A 17100-nucleotide genomic window follows, 5' to 3' on the forward strand; every position below is an offset into this window, starting at 1 on the left:
AACACTAACTGTTTCTTTTGTTTTCTTTCTTTTTGTCTAGAAGACTGAGAACATTACATGGGACCTGCTCCCAGGATATGGAGCCTGAGGTGGGACAGTTTAGTTCAGAAGGCCCAAAAGAGGGTGGGTTGGCAGTCGTTTTTGTTCAGATTCAGCTCCTCGGCCCAGTGAGGCTTCTGGCTCACCCTCTAAGGTTGCCTGAGGGGGACTTAGCAGTGACGGAGTGGGTGAAGGAATCGGGCTTGCTTGCTACTTCCCAGGTCAGCGGGAGCTCGGTCCTCTGATCACCTCCTTATGACCTGCCCACCTTCCTTGCTTCTCTACTTCTGCTGGTATGAGTTGTGGGATCAAATGAACTAGAGTTTGACCCCTACTCCACCACTTTGGGGAAATGACTCAGCCTCTTGGAGCCTGAGTTCCCTGGGCTGCAAGGGGAGGATAAATAATAACTCTACTCTCCTAAAGGAGAGTTGGGAGTACATTGAGGGCAGTGGAGCAGGCTGTACCTGTGGCTCCTGATACAGGGGGAGAAGTCTGGGCCTCTGACAAGTGGGAAGGGATTCCAGGGCCAGCCGCTTGCTAGCTGTTACGACCTCTGGCAGGTTTCCTAGAGTTCAGTTTCCTCTTCAGTAAACTGAGGATTCCAGGTAACTCACAGGCTCTGTGTGAGATAATGTGTTCCTTTAAGCCTGTGTTACAACAGTCTTCTAACCAAGCTTCCTGCTTCCCCTCTTGCCCCCACCAGTGATTGTTTGGAAACACAGTTGGATCTCACATGTCCTACCCTTGCTTAAAACCCTCCACTGGTTTCTTAGGGCCTTTTCGAATTTGCCTGGAAAGCTCCTGGTTTTAGCATGGAAAGCCTCGTGCGCTAGGAAGCTCCTTGTTGGTTGATCACACTGCAAGTCCAGCAGGGGCAACCGATGTGGTCCCCACCCACCATCCTAGTGCTCACCTCTCACTGCTCACCTCTAGTTACTTCTACTTCTCTGCACAGTGCAAAGACCTAAGGAGCATTCAACACAATGCTAATGCCCTGACCCTGCCTTTTGAGAGTCTGATTTCATTGTTTGGAGTGGGCCCTGAGAGTAGGTGTCTTTTTAAGGCTCCCCAGTGGTTCTACACACAGCCAAGGATGGGAAACACGGCTCTCTTCTTACAGGTGTCCAGACATCGCATGTGTTGTTCTCTGTGCAGGAGTTGACCTTCCCCCTTGTCTCTTCCCTTGGCTAATTCCTTCTCATCCTCGTCCTACTCGGGGGTTCCTTCCTTCAGGCAACCCTCCTGCACCCCTCCAGGTAGACATAGCTACCGATGGGCTCCCAGCTTACTCTGGGCTTGCTTTCATCAGGGCCCCATCATTTTGCATTATGATTGTTGGTTTACTCCACACCTCTCCCTCATTAGGTCCAGAGTCTCTTTCGGGAAGAGATTTTATCTTCCCTCCTTGTATCCCTGGAGCCAAGCAGGCTCTGGCACATTACAGGCCTTCCGTAAGTATTGGGTGAGCAAATTAATCAAGACAAGGCCATCTGACCTCTTGTGAGTTACATTCTAAGAAAGAGACATTGACACAGTAACCCTAGTGTATTATAGGAACAAAGGGGTTGAGGAAGAACCGGATCCCAGTATAGCCTAATACTTTAACAAATCTATAGGTTTCCTGGACAACCCCCAATATTCAGATTAAAAGAAATTCTTAGTTTTGCTTTTCTGTAGTTTATGATTTTTTTCTCTTCCAGTGGAGAGAAAGAAGATCTATTAGGAAATTCCTCTCCCACCCACATTACCTGTCAGGACTGTAACTGGAAATGATTTCTCTGACTAAATGGTTTTGGCTCTCCGTTATTTTCTTTCTTCCTCCTTGTTCTTCCCTCAGCTGGCCATTATTGTGTGTTTGCGGGGAGGCAGGAAGGTTCACTGCTACAGCTGCTTCTCTCTCTCTCTTTAAAACTCTTTTATCGGCTTGCTTTCTGATCTTCAAAGCAGCCTGTATCCAGTGTGACCCCACTCCCTCGCCCCCCCCATGCTGGGGAGTGAGAGCTGGGAGTCTTTTTGTCATTTTGAATACTTGCATATTTGGACAGCCTCAGATGGCCCTCACCAAATCTGCAGGGATGAGAGCAAGTCAGTGTTTGTAAACCCCCTTTACCCCCGAATCTAGACACGGAGACAGATTGACACCAGACCCCACAGTTAAGCAAACAGTAAGTTTCTAGATCTCCTTACATCTGACCCATCCCCCTGGGGGCAGCAGCCCTTACCCCCTGCCCCTTTTTTGCAATTGAGTCTTTGCCGTTAGTGTTCTTCACATGCTCTCAACCTTTGTGATTATCTGCAGTGCTTGATCCTGGATAAGTTTGAAAGCTATGATGATGAAATTCAGCTCACTCAACGAGCCCTGTCTCTGCTGGAGGAAAACAGGTTCTGGGCTGGTGTCGTGTTCTCTGACATGTATCCCTGGACCAGTGTCCTACCATCCCACGTGAAGTACAAGATCCGGATGGACATCGATGTGGTGGAGAGAACCAATAAGATCAAAGACAGGTGATGTCTGGCCCTGCGCATCCCTAGGAATGTATGTGGCAAGGAGCAGGGGCTCCCCTGGGCTCAGGTCCCCATCTCCTTGTAGGGACGGGAAGGTTACTTGGAAAGGCACAGAAACACTTGGGTATCAGAGAACTAAGCTCCCTAACCAGTTGGCTCTGTTAGTTGGTGGAACCAGCGGAGCTTGGGGTTAGATACCCTGTTGTCACTCCCTCAAGTTAGCACTTGTCCCTGGCTGGCCTTTGGGCAGTTTGGAGATGGAAACCTCTAGGTATTTGAATTATCTTCACGTAGAGGTTCTGCAAATGAGGTTTCTCCAAAGTCACTGGGAAATTACATTTGGTACAGAGTGAGGGGTTGAGACAGGACTCAGCATAAAAATCAGTACGATTAAGTTAAGAAGAGATGAGATATTTTATAAAGTTCAATGTAGAGTCCTTGAATTAAAGCAATTACAAGTCACTGTGGCTAATATTTATAACTGAGATTTAAACAGTGAACTAGAAAATAGAATCAGTTTGGAACATTTTAGGGGTAAGGTTTTAAGAGAGTGAGTTTCGAGTCCCCTTGTGCTTGTGAAGTGTCAGTAAGCTGTCCATTCCCATTCACATCCATTGTCCTTCCCTCTTGGTTCTTTGTAGGTACTGGGATTCTGGTCCCAGAGCTGATCCTGTGGAAGGTTTCCGATATATCTGGGGAGGGTTTGCCTATCTACAGGACATGATCGAACGGGGGATCACAAGGAGTCAGGCCCATGTTGAGGTTCCAGTTGGAATCTATCTCCAGCAGATGCCTTACCCCTGCTTCGTGGATGACTCGTAAGTCAGAGGCTTCCAATCTCCCTCCCAGACACACTAATCAGGTTGCTGGGGTGGAATGGGAGTAGTCCCCAGGCTTCAGTCTCTTTGGAGAGAAACCCAGGGAGTGGGGCCAGCTTGAAGAGAACAGAGCTCTGAATGAGGAGCTGGCTTCTCCCAGACTCCAGGCAGGGCCAGATGGGCAAGTGAAATGGCAGGGAGAAAGTAGTTGGTGTTGTGGGTGGAAAAGGGAAGGTGAAAATAAAAGCAAGGGAAGTGAGGTTGAGAAAGGGACAAAGGCTTTTTAAGTTTCCACTACGTAGTATGTTTGGTATGTGGCAGAGTTCTGGTCAGAGTGTTTGCCCAATGATTGCCAAATCAGCAAATTAGGACTCTGCATTGCAAGTAGGTCTGGTTCCTAGGAGCCTCAGAATAATGCAGCTCCTTCCCTAATTAACATTCCCATGGTGCATGCTTAATAAGAAGGTAGAGGAATGTGTTGGATGAGATGGAACCCTCCCTTCCTGCCCACCCCATCCCCACCCCCAGGCCTGTACATCTGTTGGCCAATAGCAAGCGAAGAAAATAGCCTATTATTTTCTGAACGTGTATTTGGGGCGTGATAGAGAGAGGGACAGAGAGGAAGAGAAGACTAGGTGGGCTCATTTACTAGGGTGGATGGGGGCAGGAATATCACCAGGACAGGAGCAGAGACCTACAACTGGCTTAGGGTTCAACTTTTAGAAAAAAAACTGGGAAGTTCACCGTAGTGCGTGTTGTATCAGTGGGGTTCAGGGAGGAGAGAAACACTCACAGCCTGAAGAAAGGAAAAGTCCAATTGCTACCTGACAAAGAGTTAAGATAAAGCCCAGTATGGGCACAGGAAACCCTCTCTCCACACCCTAGTCCAATTGGTTCTCCTTCCTCGGCTCTACAAAAGACTAAAGAGATAAGGGTGGCTGTTCTGCAGTCAGTTTGGGTTTGGACGATAGATGGAGATGGGACGGGGAGCCAAGGGCAAAAGCCCAGTTCCACATTTAGGATCAGACTGGGAGTGTCTGGCAGGGTAGTGGGGTACACAATAAGGAGGCAGTGGGGAGTCTAGCCATTTGGAGTGCAAGAGCCCTCTAGTGGCAGGTCCCAGAAGTGCAGGCTTTATGAATTTCTGGTTCTCTCCTTAGGGCCATCTTGAGAAACCTCCCACACTGGAATCAGCCCTTCCTGTGACAAACAACAATTTTCACTACATAATAATCCCCAGGGCTTTACTAGCACATCAAGCACAAGGAAAATATGTGTAAAGTTCACAATAAAGTAATTCCAGAATATCAAATCTATCCTGCTTGGTAGAATGAATGTCTATGGGATTACTCTACCGGTACATGGCTGGTGGAGTTAGTCGCTATTGGATCACTGATTGATTTATTGATGGGTCATTTGCCTTCTGAAAGTGCCACACTGAATAGTTATTTTGTGCCTCTTCCTGCATAACTGCAGTTTGATCCTCTGGGATAGATAGTGCTAAGATGGCTGACACCCCCGGGGAGCCCAATTATTGCTCTCACCACCACCAACAGTTCCCTTTGTGGTTCGCCTTCTTGGAGTTAAGTGTCAGTTAGCATGTATCTATTCCAGTCACAAGCACATCATCAACTTTGTAGTTCTTTCCTGCGTGATCTTACAAGGTCTATACGGTGTAACACACAGTACAATTTTATTTTACACATATAACTTGTAGAGCATTCATCTGGGCTAACCAAAAAGCCACCATCTTGCTCTAAGGAAAAAGTAATCCTTCAGGGCAGAGTGCAATGTATTAGAAGATTCAAGCCCATTGAATGCCCAGTGGGATTTTCTGCCTTTCCCTCCATCTGGGCTTTGTTCTCAACACATCCAACCAACCAACATTTACTCCACCTCTACCAGGTACAGGGCATTCTACTATTCTGCTTCTCTCCTCTTGCTTCAGTTTTATGATCATCCTGAACCGCTGTTTCCCTATCTTCATGGTGCTGGCCTGGATCTACTCTGTCTCCATGACTGTAAAGAGCATCGTCTTAGAGAAGGAGTTGAGACTGAAGGAGACCTTGAAAAATCAGGGTGTCTCCAATGCAGTGATTTGGTGTACCTGGTTCCTGGACAGCTTCTCTATCATGTCAATGAGCATCTTCCTTCTGACCATATTCATCATGGTAAGCCAGATAGAAAAGGCCCAGAAAATCTTGAATAATGTTGTACCTCCCACTTTTCCTCCTCTTAATGAACTCGTGCCTGCATTAGTCATCTGGCCATCAAGGATAGCCTCACATGTAGCTACCCAGCCATTTCAGCCAAGGTGGAAAATACTCAGAGTGCCCCCCCCAGAATCCCCGGTATGTTCCCCACTCCTACTTCCTGCCCAGGGAGCCACAGTCCACATAGATTATCTAGCCCCATTCCTTGGACTATCTGGAGAAGCTGCTGTTAGGAGAGCCCAGTGCAGTGTGATTGTATGTGCAAAGGGTTCTCTCTTTCCAGACATAGAAGAAATGAGTACAAAGAGTGTTTTCCTGGGATTACTGTCTCAACCAGCAGCTGGGGTTGGAATGTGAAGAGCCTTTTCATTGTATTAGGAGAGCAGAACTAGACTGTTTATTAATTACCATCATGGTCACACCATTCATGGCTTGACCAAAGGACATTCTGCTGTCTTAAAAGTCTCCAAAGCATTTTAAAGGACAGAACTTAGAGTCTGTCCTTTCTCAGCAGTAGGAATTTTTATAGCTGCAGACAGCATGCATAGGTCCATCATCTGCAAACCTGCAGCTCCCTCACAAGCTAGACTTGAAAATAATACATTATTTCATAATATGTTCTTTTCCTCTATTTTTAGTTCCTCCCCAGTAGATGATCTTTTGTACTTGTTAGATGATAAGTTCATAAATTTGGGTAGTTTTTTATATTTATTTGATGGGATTTGGTATAAATTTCACACGTTAGGCTTTGCAAGCTCCTGTTATGGTGTTATCAAGCTTGTTTTGTTTTTCTGCGATTGTCATACTAAGTGCCCCTCTACACTAAGCAATATGTATGCTGAATAATAGACTCTGGCGAAGTGTGTCCCATCCCATGTTGGACCATACTGGTGCCAGGAATGTTCCATCACATATCTTGTCCATCCAGCAGATATTCAGTTAAACCAAATCCTACCCCTTCTCTTCCCAGTGAAATGTACTAATTCTGAAGGGTTTTGTTTTCAGCCTTAGTCAAACCCTGTGCTAGAGCCCTATCAAAACCAATGCTGATATAGAGGTCTTTCTGCTCAAGCAACCTAGCTTTAAATTTGTGGCTTCAAATTTGCAGGGTCCTTGAGATCCACAAAGATGGGGGGAGAAGCTGTGCTCCTTGTCTTCTTCTAGTGGTCCCTTATTCCTTCCCATCCTTCGGTCTGCCCCTTTTCCCATTTCCAAGATGTTTTGTGTCCTCTGAATTAAAGGAGCCAAAATGTGTAAGTGTCTGACTTATGCAAAGTGCATAAACATGTATGATATCCTGAAATGTCTGTTAAGTGACATTGAGATCTGCCTTCCTAAGAATGAGCATTAAGACTTCAAAGCTTTTAGGACGTGAGGTAAAGAATGTTCACTAAGAGTTTCTTGCACAAAGGGGTTTCTCCTTGTGGGAACCAGAACATTGTTCCAGTGATGACGGAAACAGAGCTTTGCACACAAAATAGGATTCCTTAGAATGACGCTCCCATCTTTGCCTTGTCCTTCCTTCCCACCTTAACTATGCAGGAAAGAAGCTGGAAGCTGGGACAATGGGAAGGTTCCAGTTATTCAAACTATTAGGAACAGAAAAGACAAGTGGTCATTAGAGGAAGCCAAGGCCTGTGAAGCTGTTGGGTCAGCCCAGTGACTTTCTTTCATCTCTGCCTGAAGTCACTGAGAGACTGTATGGGCCTAGAAGCTTGTGGGACTTTGCTTTGAGCTGGGATAAGAAATTGATGTTATTCTTCTGAGAATACCAACAACCATCTTAAAGTTCTTCCTGCCATAGCCTCGTGTTCAGCCGTGGACTTGCTTTTACTGGGCTATGGGATTAAGGAAAAGGAGTGAGCTTTCCAGGGTGATGTGGAGAGCTCTTTGACACACAAAGTCAGGAGCTCTGAGTCTTAATTTTGATTTTCATTTAGAGTTCCTCAGAGTTTGGTTCTAGTTAAGCATAGCCTTTTTCCACTCTCCTTTGCCATTTGTTTTATTCTATTTTTCAATCCATTCCATCGGTGCCTGGCAGGCACAAGAGTGTGAATGAGGGAAAAATGGTAGCAGTGGCAGACAGGTGACACATTTGTTCCTCTCAGCTCTTGCACACCCATGACAGATATTGCTCATTGCCTCTCTTTTCTATTAAGAACCCAGTGCTTCAGGGCACCACTAACAGTTGATAGGAACCCATTCAAGAGATGAATCTCTTTGTACCTTTATGTTCCCAAGAAAAGAACAAGATGATCTATATGTATTTGGAGTTCTGTGCAAGGGGTAAAATTCCTCATAGGATGTCTGCAGTAAAGGAGAACCAAGAAGGCCTAATAAATTTGAACATCTCAATGTATCCTATAATGGAAGTGGGCAGCAGCTCACTTAGTGAAAATTGCTAATTCGGTCCTATTTTCTACATAGCCAAAGTGATTGACTCATGAGTTAATGTCAAATATACTGAGTATTTCCCCAGGTTCTATGTATTTGTATGATAGTGATGAAGGGGGAGGATTAATCCACTTCCAAGTGATGTGGATTAATTGCTGGTATTTTCATCAGTGTGAGTGGTAAATCTCAGAATACAACTACACATGATTGAGTCATCAGGCCAGGCCCTACGCAAAATGTTACAGCTTGTTGGAGGGTCTCCTAGCTCCCTTTTTTGTCCCTCATCTACTCAGTGTATCTTGGAGCTTTTGGTGCTCTAAGATCTTCCTCCCCTGTTCTAGGCTTATTTCTCCCTTCCCACCAAGGATTTGCTTACTTAATACATAATGATTACTCATACTGATAGGCAGCCTAATGTGTTGCCCTCCCAGGGAGAACAGCACTTGTGGAGGATTAAAGGAATTCAACAGCAGTGAGTCTCAACTGTGGAAATTTGGCATCCACGAGAGATGGTGGGAGAGATCACTCTGGAGTAGAGGGCTTCTGAAGGCCCAGAATCACGGCACAGAGGTTGCCCCCTGGGAGGGATGGTGCCCTGGACACGGGTGGAAAGTACCGACTCAGACGGCCTCTTTGGTTTCAGCATGGAAGGATCCTGCATTACAGCAATCCGTTCATCCTCTTCCTGTTCCTGTTGGCTTTCTCCACGGCTACGATCATGCAGTGCTTCCTGCTCAGCACCTTCTTTTCCAGGGCCAGCCTGGCAGCAGCCTGCAGTGGCGTCATCTACTTCATCCTCTACCTGCCACACATTCTCTGCTTCACCTGGCAGGACCAGATGACAGCTGACCTCAAGATGGCTGTGGTGAGGGACGTTGGGCTTGCCCCTAATACATGAAACATTTTCGCGGAGGCGTCTGTAGTAGTGCTGGAAAACTGGCCTGCCCTTTGCAGGGATCGACTTTGCCTCTTGGGTGTAAAGGACATAAGGTGTAAAGGCATAGGGGCAAAAGTTGGGACGGTCTTCATCCTGAGCTACCCAAGAGTCCCTCCTTACCAAACCTGCCTAATGTGTCTGCCCTGGGAAGCAATCAAAAACCAGTTTGACTCACGGGTCCTTTCTGTGTCCGTAAGAGAGGAACAGCCTGGCCCATTTCACTCACTTTTCTTTTTGCAGCATGGGAGAAGGTTCAGAAGGGAGGGAGCTTGCCCCCTAACTGTTCTGTCCAGAAAGGTGTTTCCATTCATTAAAAGCATTTGTTTCTCTCCATAAAACCTCAAATCCAGTAGTTTACAAGGGTCTTTATCACACTCTACCACTGAATGCAGAAAGGAGTGCAGAAATGAGCCAGTTAAGAGCCAAGCCCTCTTGCCAGAGGAGGACTCTAGAAATTGACTTGATTGCTTGAGAGACAGACTTCTTAGTTCACAATTCCCAAACTAATAGCACTATCTTTTTCTCTAATCGGTTTCAAATGGGCCATTTCCACCCTCTCATTAACCAGGCTTAACTGGCTTCCAGGTTCTCTAGGGTGCAGCTTTCCTAGTCCTCCAGAACTTCCCTCCATAGTTCTCTATGCAGTGGGGTCAAGAAAGGACTACCACCTGCTCTTTATTGAGGAAGATCCAAATTGTTCTAATAATCCAAACTTATTTGGCTACAGAGCTGCCAAGACATCTGCCTTTTATTTCTCATGTTAAACAAGAAATTAATTGCTGTTATTTATAGCACCCAGTTTTCTAAAATGCTCACAATGGGCTAGTAGCAAAAAATCTTTATGACTCAGCCTATGGGCAGAGCTGGGCTATCTTGATATCCTGGGTAGACATCAGTACTTTGAGGCCACAGCTAGCTTCAAGGGTGTGTGGATCCACCAAGAAGCTATAGTTCTGGAAGTGTGTGGACTGGGGCTGAGGTGAGAATTTTTTAAATGGTTTAAATGAACATAGAGCTGGGGAATCTCATCCTTCTATAGAGTTTGAGCCCCACCCCAGGTCCTACAGACTGCAGAGAGGCCTCTGAGCAGAGGAAATGAGAATGTGCTTGTGTATGCTCTGTACATGCTTTCTGCCATGCCGGTGACCACCTGTGGGGACTTGGCCAGGGACCCTCTTCTTTAGCCTCCTTTTGCATACCACCTGTTTAGTTGACTTGTTCTCTCTACAGAGAACCTAAGGAAATGACTGTCCTCGGTCTGGAGAGGAGAAAAGGTGACATCAGTGGAATCTGAGGCTTTTCTGGCCTCAGTGATAGTCCTTAGGAGGTCATGGGACCATCCCTTGCCCGGTCTCCTAGACTGTCCTAGGACACTAACGACTTTGTGGACCCTTCTAATGGGATTCACACAAAGCAGCTCAAGTTATCTTCTTTGTTCTATAGAGAACTGTGTGATCTCCAGAAAGAGGTAGGAAGAAGGGGGAAAAGGTAGGAAGGTAAACCTGAGCACCTTTGGTCCTTTGGTATGTTGTGCTTTGTGGGGTTTGAAAACAGAGGAGAGGTGGCTCGGTAAGTATTACATGAGGTCCCTGAGGCATTTCCAGAATTCCCTTTCTGTGGGAAGACTGCCTTATCCCCTTGCTGGGTTATCCTTATACCTGGACACAAGCTGGGCCACTCTTTTGGCCCTCGCCCTCGTCCCTACCTTGTGGGCAGCTGGGTGCTGTTGGGCGGGGTGCAAGACCTCTGCTCACGTTATGTGTCCTCTTTGCCTCATTGCAGAGCCTGCTGGCTCCTGTGGCATTTGGGTTTGGCACTGAGTACCTGTCTCGCTTTGAGGAGCAAGGCCTGGGGCTGCAGTGGAGTAATATCGGAAACAGTCCCATGGAAGGGGACGAATTCAGTTTCCTGATGTCCATGAAGATGATGCTCCTTGATGCTGCTCTATATGGCCTGCTTGCCTGGTACCTTGACCAGGTGTTTCCAGGTAAGTGTCAACTCCCATAGGGTAAAGGTACTGATATTGGGTTCTTCGGATCCCCAGCCTTCCCCCACCTTTATCTAGTTTAAATCTTATCCTTTCTAAGCTCTTTCAGTTTGGGCCCTCAGAGCCAGCATTTGAAACTTAAACTGAAGTCAAAAATCCGTCAGTGAGTGCTGGTGGCTCTACTTTAGAAATAGGTCCAGAATCTGATCCCACTACCTTCCCGGTCCAAGCCTCCTTCCGTAATCATTGCCTGCCAGTCTGTTCTCCACACTATGTTCAGAGATCTTTTCAGAACCGAGGTCAGATGATATCTACCTTCCGTTCACATCCCTCCAGTGGCTTTTCCTCTTGTTCAGAGTAAAATCTAGTGTCCCAGTCCTGGCCTATAAGATGCTTCATTAACCAGCATCCAGCTGAGTGTCTTCCTTATTTCCAGTCCTTCCCTTCTCCCTCACGTTCTCTGCTCCAGCCGCATCCTCCTCCTTGCTGACCGCTCTGCAGCACACTCAGGACATGTCCTCCTCAGAACCTTTGTGCCTGTTCTCACTGCCTGCGGCATGTTTCGGCACCCACCCCCATGTCTGCTGGCTTACCTCCTCACTTTTGTTCAGGTCTGAGTTCAGATGTCGCCCCGTCACTGGGCTCTTTCCAGATTGAAGGTATCGGACTACCTGCCCTGGTCTGCCCCGGTCTAAACCACACCCTTCAGCGCTTCTGCCCCCTTTATCCGACTTTGTTCTCACAACATCACTCTCTCAGGACGTATCTTTACTTGTTTTTTTATTGACTCTCTACCCCTAGTAGAATATGGGCCCATGAAAGCAGGCCCACCGTCTGTTTTGTTCAGTGTTACAGGGTCAATGCCAATAAATAGTGCCTGACTTTTGGTGGACATTGAATCAATACCTGATTAATCTGCAGCATGGAAAAGCAACTCCTGAATCAAAATTGGGTGTTTGCACAGTTTCATATTTGCTTTGTAGAAATCAGATTTTCCTTCAACTTAGTATTTCCTGGTAGCTAGAGAAGTCCCACTTCATGGAGTGGCCTCCAAGTCAACCAACAGCCACCGTGTGCTGTGATAGCCATGGCCAGGCTTTCAATGCCGTGGCCAGGAGCAGGCGGGGGAGAGCGAGGCTGGGCCCAGTCCCTGGGGAGGAACAAACTCACATCATCTTGGCATAGCCTTTGTTGGGAGAAATACATAGGCAGCAACCCCGGAATAGGAGAACCCTGGAATAGACTGAGCCAGGAGGCCTGGGTTTGGATCAGAGCCGTGTGACTATATTAGCTTCCTAGGGCTGCCATAACAAAGCACCACAAACTGGGTAGCTTAAAACAACAAATTTTTTTGTCTCACAGTTCTGGAGGCTTAGAAGGAGAAAATCAAGGTGTTGGCAGGGCCGTGTTCCCTCTGAAATGTGTAGGGGAAGGAGCCTTCCCTGCCTCTTCCAGCTTCTGGTGGTTTTTCAACAATCTCTGTCTTCACACAGTGTTTTCCGTGTGTGTGTGTGTGTGTGTCTGTCTGTCTGTCTGTCCTCACACGGCTGTCTTCCTATAAGGACGCCAGTCAGATTGGATTAGGCTCCCATCTAGTCTGGTATGACTTAATCTCAACTAAGTACGTTAGCAATAACTATTTCCAAACAAGGCCAAGGGTTAGGACCCTAGTGTCTTTTTTTTTTTTTTCTGATACCAAATGTGTCATTTTTTTCCCCCAACATCAGCTATTTCTTTAATACCAACCAGGTGTCCAACAATCAGTTCAGTTCTACCAGTTCAGTAACTACCCAGAATTAGCACAGACCCCACAAAAGGATTCAGTCCTACAAGACTGTTCCCACTTCAGAGGCCAGCCACAAATGCAGTGCCCGGGCTACCCACACTTTTCTCCAACTGACTACAAATTCAGGAGTTCTCACAATCCCCCCTCCCCACCCTGCTTTAGTAATTCGCTAGAATGACTCACAGAACTCAGGAAAGTAGTCTACTTGCAATTACAGTTTATAATAAAGAATACAGCTCAGGAGAAGCCAAATGGAAGAGATGAATAGGGGGAGGGGCGGGAGGGGTGGTGCATGGAGCTTCTATGCCCTCCCCAAGTACACTACCCTCCCAGCACCTTGATGTGCTCAGCAACCTGGAAACAGGGCCCTGAGTCTTGTTTCCGAGTTTTTATAACTCAGTCTCCAGCCACCTTCTCCTCCCTCAAGATGGAGAGTGGGGCTGAAAGTTTCCATCCTCTTTTCCCAGGCCTGGTTCTTCTGGTGACCAGCCCCATCCTGAAGCTATCTAGGGCCCCCCAACTGAGTCACCTCGTTAGCATAAACTCAGGTGTGGTTGAGAAAGGGTGTCAGCTCCTTGTGAGCGACAAAAGACATTCCTGTCACTCAGGATAATTTCAGGGGTTTTACAAGCTCTGTGCTGGGAACTGGGGACAAGACTAGGTATTATTCTGTATTCTACCATGGGCCTCAACGTATCCTTTTTGAGGGGGGGACACAATTCAACCCATAGTGGTGACTTTGAGCAATACATTTGACCTTGCCATGAGTCAGCTTTTCTATCTTACTGTGCCACTAGAAGGAGATATAGTAAGTGAAAATTAGTTGGATTGAAAATGCAATTTGTCCCTAATTCAAGACCTTTATTTTAGCCAAGCTAAAGCTTTAGTTTGTCCAATAACTATTTACTGAGCAGCACCTATATGTTAGGCTCAGCACTAGTTTTGGGGAAAAAAGGGATGGAAAAGACAGACCCAAACCCGCCCTTTAAGGGCTGACAGTCTAGTGGCCATGGAACATGGGATAGTATTAAATAAGCAAAGACAGTGTGTTCTCACAAAAATTAACATTTTATAGGGAGCAAAATCTTCTAAGAGAACTAGACAAGAAATTTGGGAGTCTTTTCCTTGGAATCCAGTAGAATGGGGTGGTTAAGATCAGGCGTATTAGAACCAGATTACCCCTATTGGAATTCTGACACCTCTGTTTAATTAGCTGTGACCTTGGGCAGATGAGTCAAAGTCAATAAGGAAACAGATTTCCTTATCCACAAGAATACCATTACCTATCTCTTAGGGTTGTTTTGAGGATTAAAATTTTAACTCATGGAAAGTGCTTACAATAATGCCTGACATGGAAAGAGCATCCAACAAATGTTAGTGACGATCATCGTCATTATTATTATCTGGTAATTGTTGGGAAAGGGCATGATTAAATTCTTTAATAAGATGTTTTCTTGGAAAACTATTATCAACCAAGATCATCAGTCTTAGCGTTGCTGGTTCCACCCCAAAAAAGTGACTTTTTAAAGTCAAACATGCTGGAAAGAGTAGTCTTCGCGGTAGCCCGTGGGTAGCTGTGTAATGTTTATGAACTATGAATATGCTATACTCTGAGGTTCAGATAGATAAATTCTCGATTTTGTAGAACTGTGGTAGGACTACCAAGGCTTTTTCCCTTATTTCCCTGTCATTTCTAGGGGACTATGGAACCCCACTTCCTTGGTACTTCCTTCTACAAGAGTCCTATTGGCTTGGCGGTGAAGGTGAGTTATTTAAAATTTTTTAATTAACCCCCCCCCCAAAAAAACCCTTAGTGTTTTGGCTATGTCCTCGATATGTGTGGGCTGTAGAGGGGGCTCCTGATGTCAAGTGTGTGGTTCCGATTAGTCAGCTGCCTCCTGGGGCTCTGCCCCTGTGGTGCAGCATCACAGCCTCTGGGAACCCACTTTCTGTGAGTCACTGGGCCAGGTGAATGGCTGAGCACTGATAAACCCTTGTGGCCCATACAACTTGTGCCCGGTGGATGAAATTGTCCTTGTGAAAGAAGGCCAAACCACTTTAGGGTGCAAATGACTTGCAACTCCTCGATTTCAGGCAGAGATCCACAGCATCATAAAGGAACCTTTGCACTGGTCTTCTTCTGCCTCCTCTCCTGCTTTTTTATTCCTTTTGAAAATATAAATTAATTCATCATCCTAAGGTGAAGGCCCATCCAGAGGCTGCGGCAGAGCTATGACCTTCAAGGCAAACACTCCTACACTCTCCTCAAATTCATCTTACTTTGTGATTGGGGAAGAGGGCTAAGGGGCGTTTGCCCAGAATGCATCTTAGATAAAATTTACTTTTCCTACTGAACAGAACAGGAGGCCCAGGGAGAGTTCTAGAAGTTCCATAGACTCTATTGTGAGGTATGAGAAGGCAAGAAATTCCTGACCTGAGAGCTGGGGACTTCCTTGGAGCTGGGAGTTTCTGGAAGCAAAGGAAATACTTTCCAATCTGTTTGTTCCTCACCTACCTGCACTTTACTTTGTATTTTGGGGCCTCGGCCAGGATTTATCCTTTAAGCACTAAGATAGAGGTTTGTTTTCTCTAAGGGGTTAGCCTAGGGCCTTTAAAAGGCTTGGACAGTTTTTTTGCTTTGTTTTGTTTTGTTTTGTTTTTATGGTTCAAACAAATAGCACTTCAACAGCTCAGTATTTTTCCATTATGTTGGTTTGTCTGTCTTGTCTATAAACTTTTAAATTTCAACTACAATAAGGTTATAATCTATAAATGGGGATTTTCAACACAGGAGTGTGTTCTTGGAATATTTCTAATTTCAGTGAGTATCAGGACTTGTGGGCACTTTTCTCCCCCTCTATAATCTCGGCAGATAATCTGCCTCTCAAAAAGAAATTCTTAAGACAAATGTGCTCCAAAAATGAATCACATATATTTTTGCTAACAAAAGCCAAATATTTTTCACCTGCCTCACAGGCTAGACTGAAGTGGATTCCTAAATCTCTCTAAAATCAGAAAAGAAGGACACCTGGGTGGTTCATTCGGTTAAGTGTCTGACTCTTGGTTTCGGCTCAGGTCGTGATCTCAAGGGTCCTGAGATGGAGCCCCCGTGTCGGGCTCTACACCGAGCATGGAGCCTGCTTAAGATTCTCTCCCTCTCACTCTGCGTCCCTGCCCACCCTGCCCACCCCCCAACACTTGCGTGCATGTGCACTCTCTCTAAAAAAAAAAAATCAGAAAAGAGCTGAGTTTCCCCACCTAACCACCACCCCCCAACAGATGAAAAAATGGAGCCCAAGAGGACCAGTGTCTTGCCCCTGTTCCTGCTGATCACTTGGGACAAAAACCTGGAACTGGGAAACACATTGCCTGGCAAGGAACTCACCCCATGACTAAGCTATGTAGAAGAATATTTCCCCCTGCTATTTTGCTGCATGTTAGTGCAGTAGGAGAGCTAGTAAAGTGATCAAAGGCATTGCGGGCAGTAGAGTTGACAATCCTTCAGGAGGCAGAAATAGCAGTGCCGGAGGTGGCAGGTCCCTGACCCCGAGGCCTGTTCCTGGCTGCTCCACCTGCAGCCTGCAGATCTCCAGAGGGCAGCCAAGGGTGATGGAGACCCTGGTTGGCTGCCGCATTAAAAAACTCCCCCTGCCCACATCTGTGCTCTAGAGGCCAGAGATGCGTGGGGACAGCAATTTCCTCCTGCCCCTGCTATCCTCTCTTGCTGGCTTCTCCTCTGCTTCTCTTCCCTTTCCAGGATGTCCTGATGTCCTTTTAAACCAAAGGCCAAGTTTACCAACAACAACAATAAAAATTGCCTCTGTGTGTGTGTGCATGTCTGATGTGTGTGAGAGAGTATGTGTGTATGCATCAGTGTGAGAATGTGTGTGTGTGTGTGTGTGTGTGTTTACACCATACTTTACAATTTATACGAGCCTATACCTCAACCAGGCTCAACTCTGGTGTTAGTCCCAAAGCCCATAAAAATACTCAAGTAAATTATTTCTCAATCTGTAATTTAAGCTGGCCATCCATCATATCACCTTGAATGAGCTTTTCTCAAGGTTCACCATGACTTTGACATGTTTTTGACTGGAACTACTACTGGTAAGGTAAAGAAAATTAACCCATTGCAAACGGAGTCCTGGTTTTGTGAATATTTTTTTAAATTATAATTTCTGACACTGTGGGCCCTTGCTGGCGTGTTAAGAGGATGAGGTGAAACACCTGTTATAAAGCTCTGTCTGGGCTTGGCAAAAGTTGACCAACCAGACAGCCCGGAGGCACTGGCAGCCATGTTCGGGACTTTACAGGCCCACAGGTCAGTGGGCGGCAGAACCATGCTCAGGACTGGTCCCCGGGAATGCTGACTTGGCCTTTTGAGGGAACCATGTTTTCCAGCTGTGGTAGGAAAGTCT

The 17100-nt window shown here is 46.2% G+C and overlaps 1 protein-coding gene across 7 annotated transcripts in view; it reads left to right on the forward strand.

Annotated features, from left to right (window-relative positions):
- Positions 1–17100, forward strand: part of ABCA4 (ATP binding cassette subfamily A member 4) — a 132285-nt gene that overhangs the window by 51866 nt on the left and 63319 nt on the right. For all 7 annotated transcript variants that reach the window (XM_025872229.2, XM_073896279.1, XM_073896282.1 and 4 more), the window contains 6 exons: positions 2342–2547; positions 3189–3365; positions 5314–5536; positions 8616–8837; positions 10692–10896; positions 14380–14445. In XM_025872229.2, the coding sequence (XP_025728014.2) occupies positions 2342–2547; positions 3189–3365; positions 5314–5536; positions 8616–8837; positions 10692–10896; positions 14380–14445 (1099 nt within the window). The remainder of the gene's footprint in view (positions 1–2341; positions 2548–3188; positions 3366–5313; positions 5537–8615; positions 8838–10691; positions 10897–14379; positions 14446–17100) is intronic.

The sequence above is a fragment of the Callorhinus ursinus genome, unplaced genomic scaffold (assembly GCF_003265705.2).
Source record: "Callorhinus ursinus isolate GAN/ISIS: 27379988/994484 unplaced genomic scaffold, GSC_fseal_2.0 scaffold9, whole genome shotgun sequence".
Taxonomy (NCBI): Eukaryota; Metazoa; Chordata; class Mammalia; order Carnivora; family Otariidae; genus Callorhinus; species Callorhinus ursinus.